At 49.6% G+C, this 17,614-nt stretch overlaps 2 protein-coding genes across 2 annotated transcripts; both read left to right on the forward strand.

The window, feature by feature from the left end:
* Positions 1-5,794: 5,794 nt before the first annotated feature.
* LOC122370942 (carbohydrate sulfotransferase 10-like) lies at positions 5,795-7,533 on the forward strand. Its single transcript, XM_043346917.1, has one exon. The coding sequence runs from the start codon at positions 5,914-5,916 to the stop codon at positions 7,273-7,275; it is 1,362 nt and encodes a 453-aa protein (XP_043202852.1). The 5' UTR covers positions 5,795-5,913; the 3' UTR covers positions 7,276-7,533.
* A 6,201-nt stretch (positions 7,534-13,734) lies between these two features.
* LOC122370941 (keratin, type II cytoskeletal 2 epidermal-like) lies at positions 13,735-14,106 on the forward strand. The gene has a single exon (XM_043346916.1). It carries the CDS (start codon positions 13,735-13,737, stop codon positions 14,104-14,106), a length of 372 nt encoding a protein of 123 aa, XP_043202851.1.
* Positions 14,107-17,614: the final 3,508 nt, after the last annotated feature.

Raw genomic sequence — 17,614 nt, forward strand, 5'->3', positions numbered from 1 at the left:
GTTCGAGCGGTTCCCAAGTGCCCAGCGCACAGTGGCCCTTTTTCAGAATTAGCACGCATAAATTCAAAATATTTTTTCTCTTCTTTTGAGTAAAAAGCAGTCTAATCGTGTGCAAAACATTCCAAACTATCCGATGGTGCCATTTTTACCTCCTAAAAAATAATTATCTTTGGTAAAACTGACCGCAAAATCGAAGTTTGTCGAGAGGCGCGCGGACACCACCGGCGGACCCTAAAAAGTAGGGTGAGATGAACATCAATTTGTAAGGCTTTCGGTGAGAAAATATTAAAAATTAGTGGCATGGCTGTGAAGCTGAGTTTACGTAGAAGCCCTAGAAACCACAATCTTTATTGTATAAACTTAGATAGACCACTTTTGCCGAATATTGTGGACACAATAACAGGACAATTATTAACTGGAGATGGCGGCATACATATGAAGCTTTATGTTAAGTAGCACACTCTGGAACATGTCGTATTATACATCGTTCGAATCGCCGTTCTCTTCTGACCATGTCCACCAAAGGGCATCGCGCCATTCTGCGCCATTTTGCTTCTACAGTGGATAACGTGAGCCAGTTCAGTCCGCGAGCGGCTGTGGCTCCTGTTCGATACGACTAAGCTCATTGACCTGGCTCGAAGCTGGTGTCACCTGGTGTGCGCCTAAATGTGGCTTGACTTTTGCCATAAGATGTGCTTATTGAAATGTCATGTAGGCATAACGCTGTGCTCGAGAAAAACTGTCCGATTTCTTGTCGCGTTTGATGTCCAAGCCGCACAAGTCCCTTGGTCGGCTTAAGATCTAACGTCAAAAGCGCCTGTGTGTTTGTATTGTTCGCGTCGCGCTGACCTTAGTTGCTGCCCGGCCGGGGCCGACTAACGGTGGCTGGCAACAGCTGTAGATGCGGTCACGTGACGCCCTGGGGCGTCCTGGCGGTCAGTGCAGCGCGGTCGGCTGGCGGGTTCGCCATACAGTTCTCTATATACCGTGGCCACACTAGCGTTCGGAGCGGCCTGGCTGGCGGGCGAGCCGTGTGAACGTGCGCCATATCTCGGGCCGAGGGGCCTGCCGCTGTTGGGCCGAATCTCCTTGGGCAGTTCGTTTCTTTTCTTCTCTTTGCAATTTGCATTGGCAGGGAATACGTCCTTGATGACGTGGTGATGTCTTGCACCACTTTCAGGTAATGTGGGAATTAATGCGTGCTAATTCTGAAAAAGGGCCACTGTGCAGCGGTCTCATCATCATGCAGCATTTTCAATACAACGTCGCGGTACGTTCGAGGGAGGAGTAACACCGGTTCCTTTCCCCCGACACGACGCTGTAGCTTCACGACACCCTGCTCCATTGTCAGATGGTCGAACAACCGAGCCATCGTGCGCAGATTCTTGTTTCTTTTTCTCAATTCCTTCCTTGGAGGGAGGTGACCTGCTTTTAGCCACTTTTGGACCTCACCGAAGACCGGATCGAGCTCTTGCTCACGCCGTAAGATTTCGACGTCTATTCCGCTCGTGGCTTCGTCACGGGTCGTGGCCATGAGTTCGTTGACTTCCTCCTCCTTCTGGTCGACTACTGGCCTGGACAGGGCATCAGCATTTCCATTATCACTGCCCTTTCGGTACAGCACATTAAAGTCATACGTACTCAGCTCGACAGCCCATCTTCCCCGTCGTCCTGTGGCATCCCCGTCGACATTAATCGAGCAGGGGACATTCTTCAGCGGCTTGTGATCGGTCAGCACCGTGAACGATGTTGCGGCCAGGTACTGACGGAAGTGTCTGATTGCCCAAACTATCGCCCACAGTTCTTTGTCATAAGTGGGCCATCGGCGTTCACTCTTGCTTAGTACCTTGCTCGCATAAGCCACCACCTTCTCCTCACCGTCGACCGTCTCAGTCAAAACCGCTCCGACTGCGGAATTCGATGCGTCGGTTGCGAGTTTAAATTCTCCTTTGCATGTCGGCAAAGCCAGAATCGGGGAAGATGTCAGTTTGTCTTTGATGCTTTCGAAGCTTTCGGTTAGCTCCTGGGTCCATTCAATGTCGCCTTTTTTCTCTGCGGCTTCTCTAATGGGTCTCACGAGGTCAGAGTAGTTGGGGACAAATCGGGAGTAATATCCCGCAAGTCCCAGGAAACTTTTCAGATCGTCGGCCTTCTGTGGTTGCGGCCAGTTACGCACCTTGTCGACGTTTCCCGGGTCGGGTTGCACGCCAGCCTTTCCCACCTTGTGTCCAAGGAACACCACCTCATCTCGTGCGAGGCAACATTTTCGGGGTTTTAGCTTCATCTTCGCTGCTCTGATCCTTTCAAAAACTTCCTCCAAGTTCTTCAGATGAGCCTGTTCTGTCTCTCCGAAGACGATGATGTCGTCTATGTAAACGAGACAGCTCTTGGAGTCCACTCCAGCCAAAACCAGCTCCATTAGTCGCTGGAACGTGGCTCCAGCGTTCTTGAGGCCGAAGGGCATGGCTCGGAACTGATGCAGGCCTTTTCCTGTGCTGAAGGCCGTTTTCTCTCGGTCCTCCTCAGCCAGTTCTACCTGCCAGTACCCTGATGCCATGTCGAGTGTGGAGAAAATCTTTGCTCCTGCGAGACTGTCGAGACTTTCGTCGATGCGTGGGAGTGGAACCGGCAAGCTCTGAGTTACTGCGTTCACTGCTCTGAGGTCGACGCAGAACCTGAAGCTGCCGTCTTTTTTCTTGGCCAAAACAATTGGTGAACGCCAGGGACTCGAACTTTCCTCGATTACTCCTTCTTTGAGCATCTTTTCTTTCTGCCGTTCGACTTCCTCCCGGAGTTTCATCGGAATCCTGCGGAGATTCTGGCGTACTGGCGCTGCATCGCCAGTTTCGATACGGTGCTGGAGCACCGTTGTCTTCCCGATATCTGCGTCGTTTTTGCTAAAGATGTCACTGTACCGCGTCACCAGACGTTTCAATGAGGCTTTTCCACCCTCAGACAGGACTGTGGCGTCGATGTGGAGGTTGGAGATGAGTTCATCGAGCGTCCCAGCGCAGGGCTCCGCTGAGGCGGTAGCGGCGCTGGGCACGTCGTACACACCTTCTCCATTTTCCTCGATTGTGAACAGAGTGCCGATCTCAGTGCCAGGTGGGATCGTGACCGCCTGTGTTCCGACGTTGGTTATTTGGACGGGAATCGTCGCCTCTTCAGACACTGACCCGATGATACGGGGAATCCTCCATTCCTGATTGTTTCCCACAGGTAAGGGCTCCATCACCCCCTGCCAGGTGGTCTCACGAGTAATCTTTACGCCACCGTTTGGTATTTCGACCATCATCGGAGCGAGCCGTTTTGATCTGGCGGGTACCGTGATCGCAGTGCATGTAACCACTCGGGATCCATGTGGTCGCAGCTCTGCGTACGTAGGGAGAGGAATCTCCAGGTCACCGATCCTGAAAACTCCCGATCTGTCGTCCAGGATCGTTTTGTGCTGGCAGCAGAAATCTCTTCCCAGCACCACCTGGTAGATTAAACCGGGGATCACCATCATGGTTTGGATGAACTGTCTTGTCTGGACCTGGAACGTGACCTCGGCTTGACTGCTAACAGTTATCTTCTCTCCACCTGCCTGTGTGATGGCTCCAAAAGCCCCTTTACGGAATAATGTTTTGTGGATCGCTGTCTGGGCGAAATCCTGGCTTATCATGGACGCATCGGCGCCTGAGTCGACAAGGGCCCACACCCCTCTTCCTTCAACCTCGATTTTGACTACCGATGCTCGTTTAGGGCTGCTTAGCTCTTTCTCCTCTCTGACTGATGCCCGCCCAGCAGCACCAGTCAACGGTCGTTTCCCTGATGCGTACTCTGCTGTGTTGTGGCTGAAGGCTGGATTCCCGTGGCGTCATTTTGTTTCCAACAGTCGGCAGCCCAGTGTCCTTGTTTCCCACAATTCAGGCATGTCATCCCGAACCTATTGCGTGGGGTGCTCGAATTACCGACGCCACCCGCTGCTACCGGCGTTCTCCAGCATGCAGATATCAAGTGGCCATGCCGTCCGCAGCCCAGACAGCAAACACCTGGCGAGATCGCTCTTGGTGTTGTCCCTGGCTGCGTGCGTCGCTTCACCAGCTGCGGACAGTCGCGCTTGAAGTGGGCGGTATCGCCGCACTGGTAACAAGCGCCCTGTCGGCTGCTGTTTGACGGTTGGTCTCTGATCATCTGAGTCTTTAGCCCGCTCAGCTCGCTCTGAAGCTCTCCTATCATGGTCAGGATTTCTGTTATCTGGTCACCCTCCGAATGCTGGTTTTCTCTGGTAGAAACGATCGCTGCTGCGTCGTGTCCGTAAGACGACCGCATAGCAGTCAGAGTGAGGTCCTTTTCTAACAGTTTTTGAGCGACCTCCTCTGCTTTTTGGAGAGTTGACGCCGTATCGTCGTTATGTAGCTTCTCCTGGAGCTTTAGATCGGCCAGGCCGCACAGAAAATGCTCCAGTGCTATTTTTTCAAGGTCCTTGCTGGACAGTCCCGGGTTTGCAGTGTGTGTGAGCTTACGGACGCGATTGGCGAACGCTTCCGTGTTTTCACCGGGCAGCTGACGCACCTGACGCAGCTCTGCGTGTACCCTACGTGTATCGACGCTGACTCCAAATTTCTTCTGTAGCTCTCCTTTCAGCTTCTCGTAGTTGTTTCTATCATCCCTGTCTAATTTCCCGCAAACGTCCAGCGCAGCGCCATCCAACAAGTCAAGCAAGGCAGCTGCTAGTTTTGTCTCGTCCAAGTCACCAAAACGCGTCTCAAAACGGGAAATCCACGTTTCCCAGTTCTCCTCCTTGCGACCGCTAAATTTTGTTGTGTTGTGAATTCTCATGTATAGTTCGCTCGCCATTTTGGGCAGTGTACGGTCGATGGTTAATTGATATGATCGTATCGTCCAACGATACGGGATGAAATAGCAGAACGTGCTAGTTTGAAAATCGTGTCGTACAACGACCACGTTATGAGGCTATGAGCTGCGAGCGCCCCCAGCGCCTCAATACGCTTTAATATAAACTTAGGTACCTATTGTAATCGACCTGAAATTAACAAAGCTGTGTCGATAACGACTACACCCTCTCCAATTTCAGGTCAATATCTAAAAGCACCTGTATCGAAAATCGACACCATCAGTGCTGTAAAAAGAAGCACATGAGCAAACCCTCTTTTTATGATAGTGGGAGCGTAAATTTGCTTACCTTGACCGCGCCAATGTTAGGTCGAAAGGCAGCGTCTCCATTTGTGATGTATTAGGTCGGGTATCACAACGGCAGCAGCAGCAGCAGCACGCGTGGCGAGCCCCAGGTCCAGAATGACCGCCGCCCCCGGCTGCGGCCGTGACCCCGCGCCGCCGGTGGCAGCGGCGCGCCCAGCGGGAGGCGGTCCGCAGTGGCGCGCCCAGCAGCGCGCCGAGAGGTGGCACCGGGCACACAGTACACTAACACATCCTAACAACTATATAGCTGGTGTCAAAACAACGTTTTTACACATCATGGTCCTACATACATGACTGCATGTTAAAACAGGGCCGTAAAACGTTGCTGTTGCAACACAGGATGCAAATATGAAATTAGTGCTTAACAGAACATGTCTAGGTACGCATTGTACTTACGTACGTACTTACACAATGGTCACGTATGGATGGACTATTTTTAAGTGTCTCTTTGTTTATAAGTCCATTCATAGATAAAATTAACTACCCGACGCGGTACTTCATGTTATCTGTGGTTCATTATGTCACACTAGGAAGGTAACTAAAACTACAGCACGTGATAAAATAAAGAGGAGGTAAGGGAAAATCAATGCTTTGAAACTGTTCAACGGTTGGTTAATATCTGGGGGTTAATATAGCATTTCAGGCGGTGCATCTCCATCAAAATCTCCATAAGCACTAAATGTTCCTCTGCCTTGTGTGTTCCTTACAATGCCAAGCAATGTCGCAAAATACCTGAAGTTTCCCTATGTTCGAGTGCCGAAGCGAGCAAACATTTTAATTCTATTGCTGTTGTTATTGGTTTCAGCTGCTACTCTGTCTATACTATTCATATCTCATATGCATGTCAAAAATGGCACAAAGCCCAAACGGCAAACTGCGGTGCTTGTTCAAGAGTCTCAGTTCATGTTGCGTGACAACAAAACTGGCCGTCTTGTATGGGATATGAAGGAGATGAAACGCCTTCACGGCACCCGACGTCCTGTTCATACCACCAGTCGTATTCCAGCGATGGCAAAAATCGTCCAAAATAAGCGCAGTATGGGTGCTGAGCAAACAAATCAGGTGAAATTTGATAAATATTTCAAGATGGCTGACCCACGTCTGCCCCCACTATCGCCCAGCTGGCTGGCGGAAAGGGAGGCCGTCTTCGAGCAACGCTCTAACCGGATAGCGAACGTGTGCCGCGCCTACGACGTGCGCATCGGACGCGGCAACGTGACCAGCCGGCCCGGCGTCGGGCCCGTGGAGCGCATCAACGGCGACCACTTCGTCTCGGTACCGGCGCTGAACGTGACCGCCTGCCTGCTGGCTAAGGTGGCGTCCACATCACTCCTCTCCACGCTGCTGAGGGTGACGGGGAAGGAGGTGCCGCAGTTGGAAGGTAACCGCACCAGCCTGCACGCCGCGGCCGGCGCGCTGCGGCTGCCACCCTCCCAGCTGGGCGCCATGCTGCACCGGTCGCTGACCGTGCTGCTGGTGCGCCACCCGCTGCGTCGACTGGTCGCCGCCTACCGCGACAAGATCGCCGGCCGACCCAACTGGCCGATGCTGCACCACTTTGAGTTTCTCAAGTTCGGCTCTGCGCCAAAGTCGCAGCTCGGTCGGGAGCTGCGCGACGCGGAGATGCAGGAGCACCGTCGCGAGGCGCTGAGCCGTGACGGTGTGCCCACGTTCGGCGAGTTCCTAGCGGTGGCGCTGCTGGGCGACCGGCCGCTGCGGGACGCCCACTGGGCGCCCTACTGGCGCTACTGCGCCCCCTGCCACGTCCGCTACCGCATGGTCGGCCAGCTGGAGACGGCCGGCGACGACCTGCGCTACCTGTGGCACGCGCTGCGCCTCTACTACTGGGTGCAGATCCCGTGGCTGCACCGCTCGCGGCCCGAGCAGCAGCCAGAGGAGGGCCTGCAGAGCCTGGCCGACACCTACCTGCGGCCGCTCGAGCGGCCCATCATGATGGCCTTCAAACGAGAGTACAAACTCGACTTTGATCTGTTTGGATACGACTGGGCCGGTCTGATGAGGATGTCGGGACACTGTGTCATCGGAGATACAGGATGTGACCTGCTGTAATTGAGCGTTGGTCTTTCGAGATCAATGCTCACCTTGATATACTACGCTTTAGGAATTAAACGTTATCAATCAAGATTGTCTGAATCATAATGATACCTTTCTTCACTGAAAGACTGCGTATGCTTGTGTCGTGTTAATGACTAAGAGTGATCTATGAGAAACATTGTCTGCTGAAAGAATATGAGCCAATGCAATGCAATGTGACGTGTAACCCTAATACAGATACAGATACAGATGTGTATTCACGAATGATCCACAGTACACTGGGGCTTTTCATACTCGCACGTCAGATGGCTCAATGGACAATGGAAGTAGTTTTGATTCGCACAAACATTAGCACATGTACACACACACACACCAGTAAATAAGTTTTGCCGCAATCAGCCGGTTCGATCACAAAAGATTGCCTATCACCGCGCCCTGTACAGATAAGTAATGACGCTCCCTCTGCTGACAGTGCCCCGCGACGCAAGCACGTCATTGTACGCCGTCACACCACTGTAGCAGAGTCGCCTGCGGCCCGCCTCGGTACAGATACGCGGCAAAGTGAGGCGGTCGGCACCCCGCGTCTGGTGCCGGTGCCGCTGACCAGCGGGCCGGCCGATGGTACGAACCAGCGGCGCGGGCAACTGTAGCGTCACGAGTCGGTGCACAGCGATGATGCGGTGGTACAGGTACAGCTCGCGCGCGGTTAGCCAGCCAACATCGTTGATGACATCTGAGACGTGCTGGTGTTTACGCCGTCCACTCAATACACGGGCAGCAAAGTTGACCAACTTCTGAACTCTATGAATCTGGGATTTGTTGCAGCTACCGTATACAGATATGCAATACCGGACGATCGAAAAGACAAGCGCAGTGATCAGTGTTCTCAGGGTGCCAGTGGGGATATCATGCAATTCGCTTGGTTCAAGGCAATCAATATACCGGTGCACTTCGGAACGAGCTGGTCTACATGGGGCTGGTAGGTCATGTTCCTGTCAAAAATCACACCCAAATTTCGCGCCTGGTTTGAGCAGGTAACGGTGGAGCCAACGAAATTTACTTTGATATCGCAGGGGACATCGCTGAGCATTTGAAGTGAACCAAAAATCATGAACTCTGTTTTTTTCAGCGTTAACTTTCATCCCGTGGTCACAAAACCAGTTAAACATACAGTGGAGAGCACTTTCAATCCTGCTAATTAGCAGCGGTAGATCCTGCTTTTTACCGGTCGTCCAGATCTGAGTGTCGTCGGCAAATTGAACGATTCGCACTGTGTCGGGTATGTACCGGGCTTCTCAAAAAAGTTAGACGGATTTCTTTTGCGAATAGAGGACCCCTAACAACATTTAAGCAAAATCAATGCACGTGGAAAAACGGAGAATTTTTCGTAGATTTATATGACACCATAATTTGAGCTTGAAAAATGAAGCCGTGGTCTTAAGAAGTAAAAGCAAAACTCGTGAAATTATGCTTTCCCAGACTAAGTCGGTCGGTTCGACACCACGGAAGATCCGCAAACACTTTAGGGCAAAGAGAGCAACATCTTAAAACAAAATTTTCCACATTATTGACAAGTTTCTGGCTCGAGGAAGTGTTAACAATAGGTTCACGCAATTCAAGGAACACAGCGGCGGCCATAAATCCAATCAAAGGCTCACGGCGAACACCACTCGTGTGAGAGATGCGCTACTCAGACTTTCAATGGTTAGCGATATCGGGTGGCTCTGGCGACGTTTTGGAGGGTTCTGCAATATCAGGATGAGCAGAGATCCGGAAACGCTTAAGATCCAATGGTTCCAGCAAGACGGTGCCACGCCAATACCGCTAAAGAAAACCGGGAGGGGCTGTGGGAGCGCTTCGGGCGGCGCGTGATCTCGAGGTTCGAGACACGCCCGTGATCGGCGAATTCTCCTAACGTAACCCCACCGGACTTTTTCCTATAGGACCACCTCAAGTCCCAGGTGTACTGAAACCACCCAAAAAGTTCCGAAGATCATAAGGATGCAGTGAAGTCAGCGGTGTGCCGTCTGCACCTTTCCGTAGGTCGTGCTGCATCAGAGGTCGCGCTGCGTCGGGCTAAACTGTGCATCGAGCAAAAAGGGAATCATCTCGAACATAACCTCGGCGCGGCTCAGAAAGGCGACTGCCGAGGATAGAAATCCCCTCAAACGAAATGTCTTTGATGAGGCTTTTAGGTGATACCCAATTATGTTTTGTTACACTGATACACCCTTCAATACGTTAGTTATAAAATCGTCTAACTTTTTTGAGAAGCCCGGTATAAGTGCAAATCGTTAGCAAAAACTGACCACAGTATGCAGCTCATGGAACCTCCCTGATACACCCCGACGGAGTTTTCTTTCAGTCCATCTGGTGACAGTTCCTTCACCATTAGAAACCTGAACCTGTTGAGTGTGAACTTTCAAATAGTCAGAGAGCCAAAAATGATCAATGCCATACAATTCTAACTTTTCGATTAGCCTATCATGTGGTACCATGTCAAAACATTTGGATAAGTCAACCATAGCCCAGAGCGTAATTTCTCCACAGTCCATGGCACGAAGTATGTCATCAGACACCACATGCAGCGCCGTCTCACACGAGTAGTGCCTCCGATAGCCGTGCTGAGCGTCGCTGAGCAGGTGGTGGGACTCCAGATAGTCGGTGAGTTGCAGCTGCACCGCTCTCTCGGTTATCTTCGTGATGGCTGGGAGCATGGATATTGGGCGCGTTTGGGCAGGGTCGGATACAACCGACTTCCCTTTTGGAATGGGGGTGATAATTGCGTGCTTCCACGCCGCCGGCACGCGGCCAGATGTCACTGGCGTTGACTAAATCCAGCAGGATATGACTAAAACCTGGAAAAAATGTTCGAATTATTTTCGAACTGAGTCCGTCGCTACTCTCAAAGGATGATGACGTCATGGCCTGAACAATCACCCACAACGATACAATCACCCACAACGAAATATATTATTTAATAATAAATATAATATTTAGCGAAGTGCTGTCTAGATGTATGCCAGTTTGTAATTAGCCTGCTCATTTGTTTGACGGCACTTTTTGCATTTGGTTTCCTTCTTTTCGTAGGCCACCAAAGCCTAGCTTTTAGTGTTTCGAAACCAGCCTTCGTCACTCGTCAGTGTACCTATATCTCTTGCCAGAGTTCGCTTGTGGTTCGGTAATGCAACGTTTCAACTGTGTCATCGGTTTAGTAAAGTTCTTGTGGTATACTCTGTCACATCTTTTCAGCTGATTTGTCATCTGCAAACACCATGTTTGAGATTTGAGCTCAGTTAACGGTTTGGTCCATAAAGGGCGAAACCGCTAAAATAGACGGATTTTGCCGAAACATTCTGCAATCACTTTACGCAAACAATGTATGACATTTTTGGCTACCATCGTGTTTGTCATACCGAGACGCGTTGAACCAACTATAATTTGACCTTCAAAGGTCACCAAAAAATGTACCCTTAGATCATGTGATGACCCCTGGTGACCTGAAGTTTGGTCTGACCTTAGAAATGTCCGAAGTTTTTCAGTCATTATTTTTGACGCTCTTTCGAATGCCGCTTAGCGCGTGTCGCTACGTGGCCCGGGAGCCGAGTTAGACGAGGGCGTGAGCCCCCCCCCCAGCACGACACAGAAAAATCACATCAGACCACCAGCACGGCGCGGATTAATCGGTCATCGGTCCATATTGTGAAGCTGAATACAAATTACATGTTCTTTCATCGCTCTACCATAGCTACATAGATTAAAAGTTATTCTAAAACAAATTGTTGGTGAGCTTTCATGCTTTTATTGTAACTACCTGGTGACCTAGCCTTAGGTGATCTATGTATATTAATATTTTTTAAAATTAATATTAGCCGTTTTCACGACGGCCATCTGGTACACATTTGGTGCAGATTAAGTGCAAATTTGGTCAAATTGGGTTCATTGTACTCCTTAGAAGTTGTTTGGCTTGGGTTGCACATATGCTTCTAGTCTAGATCTCATTTGTCAAATTACCTTTAATTTGAAGAAGATGATATCTGAAAATTATCAGATAGTATCTTCCATTAAAACCATTTATAGGTAAACATGACACACTAAATCGGAAAAATGCACCTGTGACCCCTCTGTGTGCCCCTGAGGTCATCTCAGGTCATGAACGGTCACCAGCAGTTTTTTGGCTATAACTTTTGGATAAAGACGTGCTAGAGCGATTAAAACACGTCAGATGTATTCAGCTCGACGATACGGATCGGCTGATATGCAACATGACCCTTTCCGGTCAGGTCATGACCTTAACCTGAGGTCAAATTTTCAAAATTACCATTCAAGGTCAACAAATAGTTCATTCGACGCGTCTCGACGAGAGAAACACGATGCTGCCAAAAATAATGTCGTGGCTCTCTTGAGACAAAAGTTATTGACGAAAACCCATTTTCGTGAAAACTGCTATTTTTGCAGTTTTTGCCCTCTGAGTCTGAAGGCTGAACCGTTGACCTGAGGTAAAATCTGAGAATAATATTCAGAAAGTTCTGTAAAAGGGCTATCGAATGCGATTTTCCGCGGCGCTGTAGCTCTATTGGTTCCCGAGTTAGCCGTTGGCAGTTTCCAAAATTGTTGAATTGACCTACATTTGACCTTTGATGACCTGGCGACCTGACCTTTGACCTGACCCAAAAATGGACCGAAGTGTTTCTGTCATTATCTTCGACGCTCTTTCGAATGCCGCTTACTGCGCGTCGCTACGTGGCCCAGGAGCCGAGTTAGATGGGTTGGGGGGGGGGGGAGTGTGCAGACACCCCCGCCCCCGGCCCGGCGCGGAAGTCGCGGAGCACCGGCCCGGCGCGGGTTAACATCGGCATAATGATAACAATTATTATTATTGCATGCATATTTCTAATTTTTTTCTGTTAGGTTCGCCCTGGTGCGCCACAGAATTCCGACCCACCTCGATAGACAGGCCGACCAGCCTCGCAAACTGTCTCCCCAAGGACCGTTTGCGTTAGGGGCTAGGTACTCAGTCGGATAAAGGCGACTGTTCAGCGTTGGATAGGGGTGTTGGGGGGTTGAGGCGTAGATGAGAAGCTGCGCTCCTGGTAATGAGCCAGAGGACTCGGAGGATAAAATATGTTTGATATAATAAATATCTCTCACGCAAAACTATAATCCACTAGCTAGCACATGGAGGCACAGTTGACAGAGCTGCTGCCACCTGGGGTCTTTAGAGACAGAAGTCACTTGGCTGTGCTGCCACCTGGGAGGAGAGGCAGAAGTGTTAGCAAGTCGAGTTATATTATGTCACGTGAAAATACCTACATACAACAAAAGTAGATGGGTGCCATCATATCTGTACACGCATATCTTCCTTTGAGCAGATGACTAGCAACAAATAGCGTCACAACTCTATGATTTTTGTCATGCAAATTTTGCGAGCATCTTGTTTGGTGTATGTGTATACTGTGTAGGTATAGGTATGCGTGGGTAAGCGATATATTGTTATTATTATTATTATTATTATTAATATCATCATAATTATTCTTGTATTATGGCCTCCATACAACAATGACTGTTCCAATCACACAGTCATGATCACAAAGTGCTAAAGTGACAGGCACACATAACATCGCATCTTCATAGCAAAGTTCATGACGAGCACCTGCACAATAAACACAACGTAATCCCAAACCACTTTTTCTCAGTAACTACTGGCAGTACAGATGACTAGTTTTCAGAGTCACTGGAGCCCTGTTCCAGTGAGACACAGCGCGGAAATCAAAGAAACCTCGCTCTTTTTCTGTATGTACGCGCGGGACCTGAAGTAGGCTCGCGCGAGTCGTACGTGTGACTCCCGGTAACATCATGACGATAACACAGTCTATCGCGAAGACACTTTGGCGCCTGACAGTTTTGCAAAATTTTATGAACCATCGCCAGGTCACTCTCAATGACAAGTTAAAAGAATCATTTCTATGTATGTAGAAACAGTACACACATGTACTATTTCTTTATTTGATCATAAACTATGTTTTTTTTTTCAGATTGATACCTACCTACGTATCCCATCTCAATTGCGAATATATGTTAACTGTTAACTATATATATAAACTATATATACCATCCCGAAAAATGATATTGCTTAGGTTTGCAGTGCGCCTAACCATAGAGAAGAGACAGAGAAAAAGGACTTCAGAATTTTGGTAATTTTGGCAGTCATTATCGTATCGTTCTATAAGTGTGCCGACTGTCTAGATAAGCGCGACCCACAATCTGCCGCCGATCATTTTTCCGTTGGCTGTACAACACTCTGACTAAGAAGTAGGCATGGAAACGCTGAGCGCGTGCTGGGCGCGGCGTCGGAAGTCGACCAACTTATCCTCCAACCGAGTACAAAACCCGAGCCGGTGCCGAGCGGGCGCCATTCGCACCTGAGGTGTCGTGTCGTGTCCGTGTCATCCTCCGCCAACCGACCGACTCGACATGTCGCCCGCCGCCACCCTGCTGGTCCTGAGTCTGGCCGCGGCCGCCACCGCGCAGCTGGGCATCAACAGCCTGGGCGGCTTCCAGTCCGGCCTGGGCGGCAGCGCATTCGGCTTCGGCGGCTCGAGCCCGTTCCTGCGCGGCGGGGCGTTCGGCGGCTCGCCGTTCTCCGGTGTCGGCGTGTCGCCGTTCTCGGCCGGCCTCGGCAGGTCGGCGTTCGGCGGCGGCTCGCTGCTCGGCGCCGGCGGGTTCCGCGGCTCTCCTCTGGGCGGCGGCCTGTTCAGCCCGCAGCGCATCGGGTCGCCGTTCGGAGTCGGCGGTTTCAACGGCCTCAACGCCCTCGGTGGCGGCGGCTTCTCCTCCTTCGGCTAGAGGTCTAGCAGACGGGACCGGTAGGCGGAGAGCCAGCAGCCTTCTATGTCGCGGTACGGGGCTGCTCCGCCGACGCCGGTAAGCCGACAGGTCACCAAGATCGACCTCATCTGAGCGCGACAAGGCATGGAGAACGGATGTGTAAGCGGTGCACGGGCACGCGCTCCTTGTCACATGGAGCACCTAAGGTTTGAATGGCTTCGATTTGTTAGTAATACATTGAATGCCCTGGATAGTGTGTTTGTGAGGATTCCCGGATGAAAAGTCAAAACGGTTTGTGAGGAGGTGCTTGACGACATATGCATTAGTGATTAGAGTGACCGTTGACGGTCTGTTTTAGCGAAGGTCTTGTTAACCCGCGTCGGGCCGGTGCTCCGAGATTCCGCGCCCGGCCGGACACCCCCTTCTAACTCGGCTCCTGGGCCACGTAGCGACACGCGGTTAGCGGCGATTGAAAGAACGTCCAAAACAAGGACGAAAACACTTTGGCCATTTTTTTTGGTTCAGGTCAAAGGTCAGGTCACCAGAGGTCACCAAAGGTAAAATGTTGACTATTTCAACATTTTGGAAACTGCCGACGGCTATCTCGGGAACCGATAGAGCTACAGCGCCGCGGAAAAGCGCATTCGATAGCCCTTTTACAGACCTTTCTGATTATTGTCCTCATATTTGACCTCAGGTCAACGGTTTAGCCTCCAGAGGGCAAAAACAAAAAAAAAAATCGTTTTTACGAAAAGCGTTTTTTCGGCAATAACTTTTGACTCAAAAGAGCCATGACATTACTTTTGCCAGCATCGTGTTCCTCTCGTCAAGACGCGTCGAATGAACTTTAATTTGACCTTGAAAGGTCAACTTGAAAAGTTGACCTCAGGTCAAGGTCATTACCTGACCGGAAAAGGTCATGATGCATATCAGTCGATCCGCAACGTCGAGCCGAACACATCTAAGGCGTTTCATCGCTCTAGCGTGCCTATCTCAGCAGTTATTAGCAAAAAAATGTTAGATACCATTCGTGACCTGAGATGATATCAGGGAGGATTCACGGATACCTTTTCACGGTTAAGTGTGTCATGTTAACTTGTAATTCGGTGTTCGAAAGAGTTTAGAATGACGCTCGTCTAAAAGAGGCGCCTTTCAATTTTCTCCCATTGACTCATAATGGAGATAACGCATAATTGACCTGACCTTAGGTCACTGATATCAAAATTTCGAGATGAACTTGTTGTAGATACTCTCATCTTTATCAATTGCTGAAAGTTTTAAAGCGATTGGTCACTCGGTGTAGCTATGGCAGACATTGAAACTTTTTTATCAGGTGAGGTCACTTGACTTGACCTGATGACCTGACATTGAGTGACCACTGACCATGGTCTGAAATTTTCATAGCATGTGCAGAGAAGGTGTATGACATTTTTTTAGAAAACGGCAGTGTAGAGCTCCGACCTTTCTGAGGTATTTGCAAAAAAAAAAAAACGCGGGGGTCGTTTTGCATGAACATGCTGCCAGACCTCTCGTGGGCTACCTTTTACCTTATAGAGCAGACCCCTTGAAATGCATAAGCAATACTCTTTTTGCAATCACCTTTTATGCATTATTTGTATGAAAATATTGCAATTCTATTGAAACTCACCGAATTAGCTCAATCACAATTGAGACTAAAAGGTCATCTTGAAAAACAGACCTGAGGGGAAGGTCATGGTTTGACCGGATATTGACCTGTACACATATCGCCATTATAAGTACTAGTGATGTCAATTGCAGAAAATTAGGATACCGATACCAAACCAAATACCAACCAAACTGCATGGGAGAATACCGAAATCAAATCAACTTGAGAATACCAGGGCAATACCAACTTTTTACCAAATTCACAGCCTCTTATACATTAGCGAGGATTCGTAATAACAACAAAATATCAAAAGATTTGGGATTGAAATAGGTACCAAATACCAAGTTGGTATCGGTTTGGTATTGGTATACCGAAATGCTGGTATCCGATTGACATCTCTAATAAGTAGGTACATAGCTTGAAAAGTCGTCTAAGTAGGTAGGTCTAACATTACGCATTTATTAGGTTGTGATGTTGCTTGTTGACCTCTAAGTGACCTTAACGTAGAACTTTTACAACCCGTTCAGAAAAGATGTACTGCAAGGTTTGCCGAAAACGGTGGCGCATTCTTTGTCGCTGAAGCTGTCATACCTCTGTGCATTCCGTCGACACAGCACGTATACATTATCGCCAGCTAAGGCACGGGAGAATGTAACCAAACTAATGATATGGATGAATTTACAGTGGTCTCACCCAAGCGGCATTCATGATATGCCAAATACCCCAAACCTCTTGCAGTCATGGACCCGGGAACCTCATCACTTTCATAAGCGAACTCTCACACACCCAAAATGGTGACCTGCCGAAGCTGGACAGTAAATGCTAATTAGTAGTCAATAGCTGCCTTTTAACAACAATGATTTAACCCTCGCATGTGTAGGGGTGGGGGGGGGGGGGGTCGGATGGACTCCCCATGGTTTTTCGCAAATATCTCACGCAAAAAGCGGCCGATCGCGACGAAACTTTTAGTACCCTCGAGTTGAAATTTTACACCTACTCTAAAAATTTCATGACCTTGATCCAAGTGACCTTTGACCTGTGACCTATTTCTCGAGGCCATGCTTGGCCGGAATCGCGATTCGGCGTATGTGACTCGCATTAGCCGCGCGTTTGCAGGCTTTTCGTAGTTTCAAACGTTCAAACATATGATTTGATGTTGCTCCCATGTGTAAGGGTGGATGTCAAGGTCACGTGAAGGTCAGATCAGGTCATTGGCCTTTGGTGACCTCGGTTCACTTTTTAGAGTTTTACATGTTTCTAGGCTAGTTTTTTGAGCTGAATTCGAATTTAGCAACCATTTGAACCTTTACGAAGTAGTTTTGGTGCCTTCGTAACATGTTACGAAGCTGTCAGAGGTGGTTGACACGTACTACGAATACCCGTCACGACCCCTACTGGTTGACCTGACCTGACCTACCTGAGCTGAACTAGTCTAAATGCTTAAAGACAACATCTGTGATCAAAACTAACACGATATTCGTGACTAGTACCCCGAAAAACATTATAGCAGCCACACTTTACGACTTTCTAACAGGTCCCGATTTTTCCGAGTTTTGGGTCATTGAACTGACCTTGAAGGTCAACCGATGACCTAGGACCTTAAAATCGGGTATCATCGGCTTCCTCTCGTGACGGGCAGCACGCTCGTTTTTTCCGCGAAGCTCTAGCTCAATCAGGAGCCAAACGCGAGGGGGGCGTGTGCCAACGCGACCCTTGTGCCGTTGAAGGACGCAAAATGGCCTGTGCCGGCGAGGGTTAACCCTCGCCGGCCGAGGGGGGGGGGCGGGTGCCGCCCCCCCCCCATAGGGTTTTTTCGCGATAGCTCCGAACACGCTGGCGATAGAGAGCTGAAACTTGGCATACCTGACCTTTGATCCAAGCCGCATCTTTTGACACCAA

The sequence above is a fragment of the Amphibalanus amphitrite genome, unplaced genomic scaffold, assembly GCF_019059575.1.
Source record: "Amphibalanus amphitrite isolate SeventyFive unplaced genomic scaffold, NRLGWU_Aamphi_draft 001187F_arrow, whole genome shotgun sequence".
NCBI lineage: Eukaryota > Metazoa > Arthropoda > Thecostraca > Balanomorpha > Balanidae > Amphibalanus > Amphibalanus amphitrite.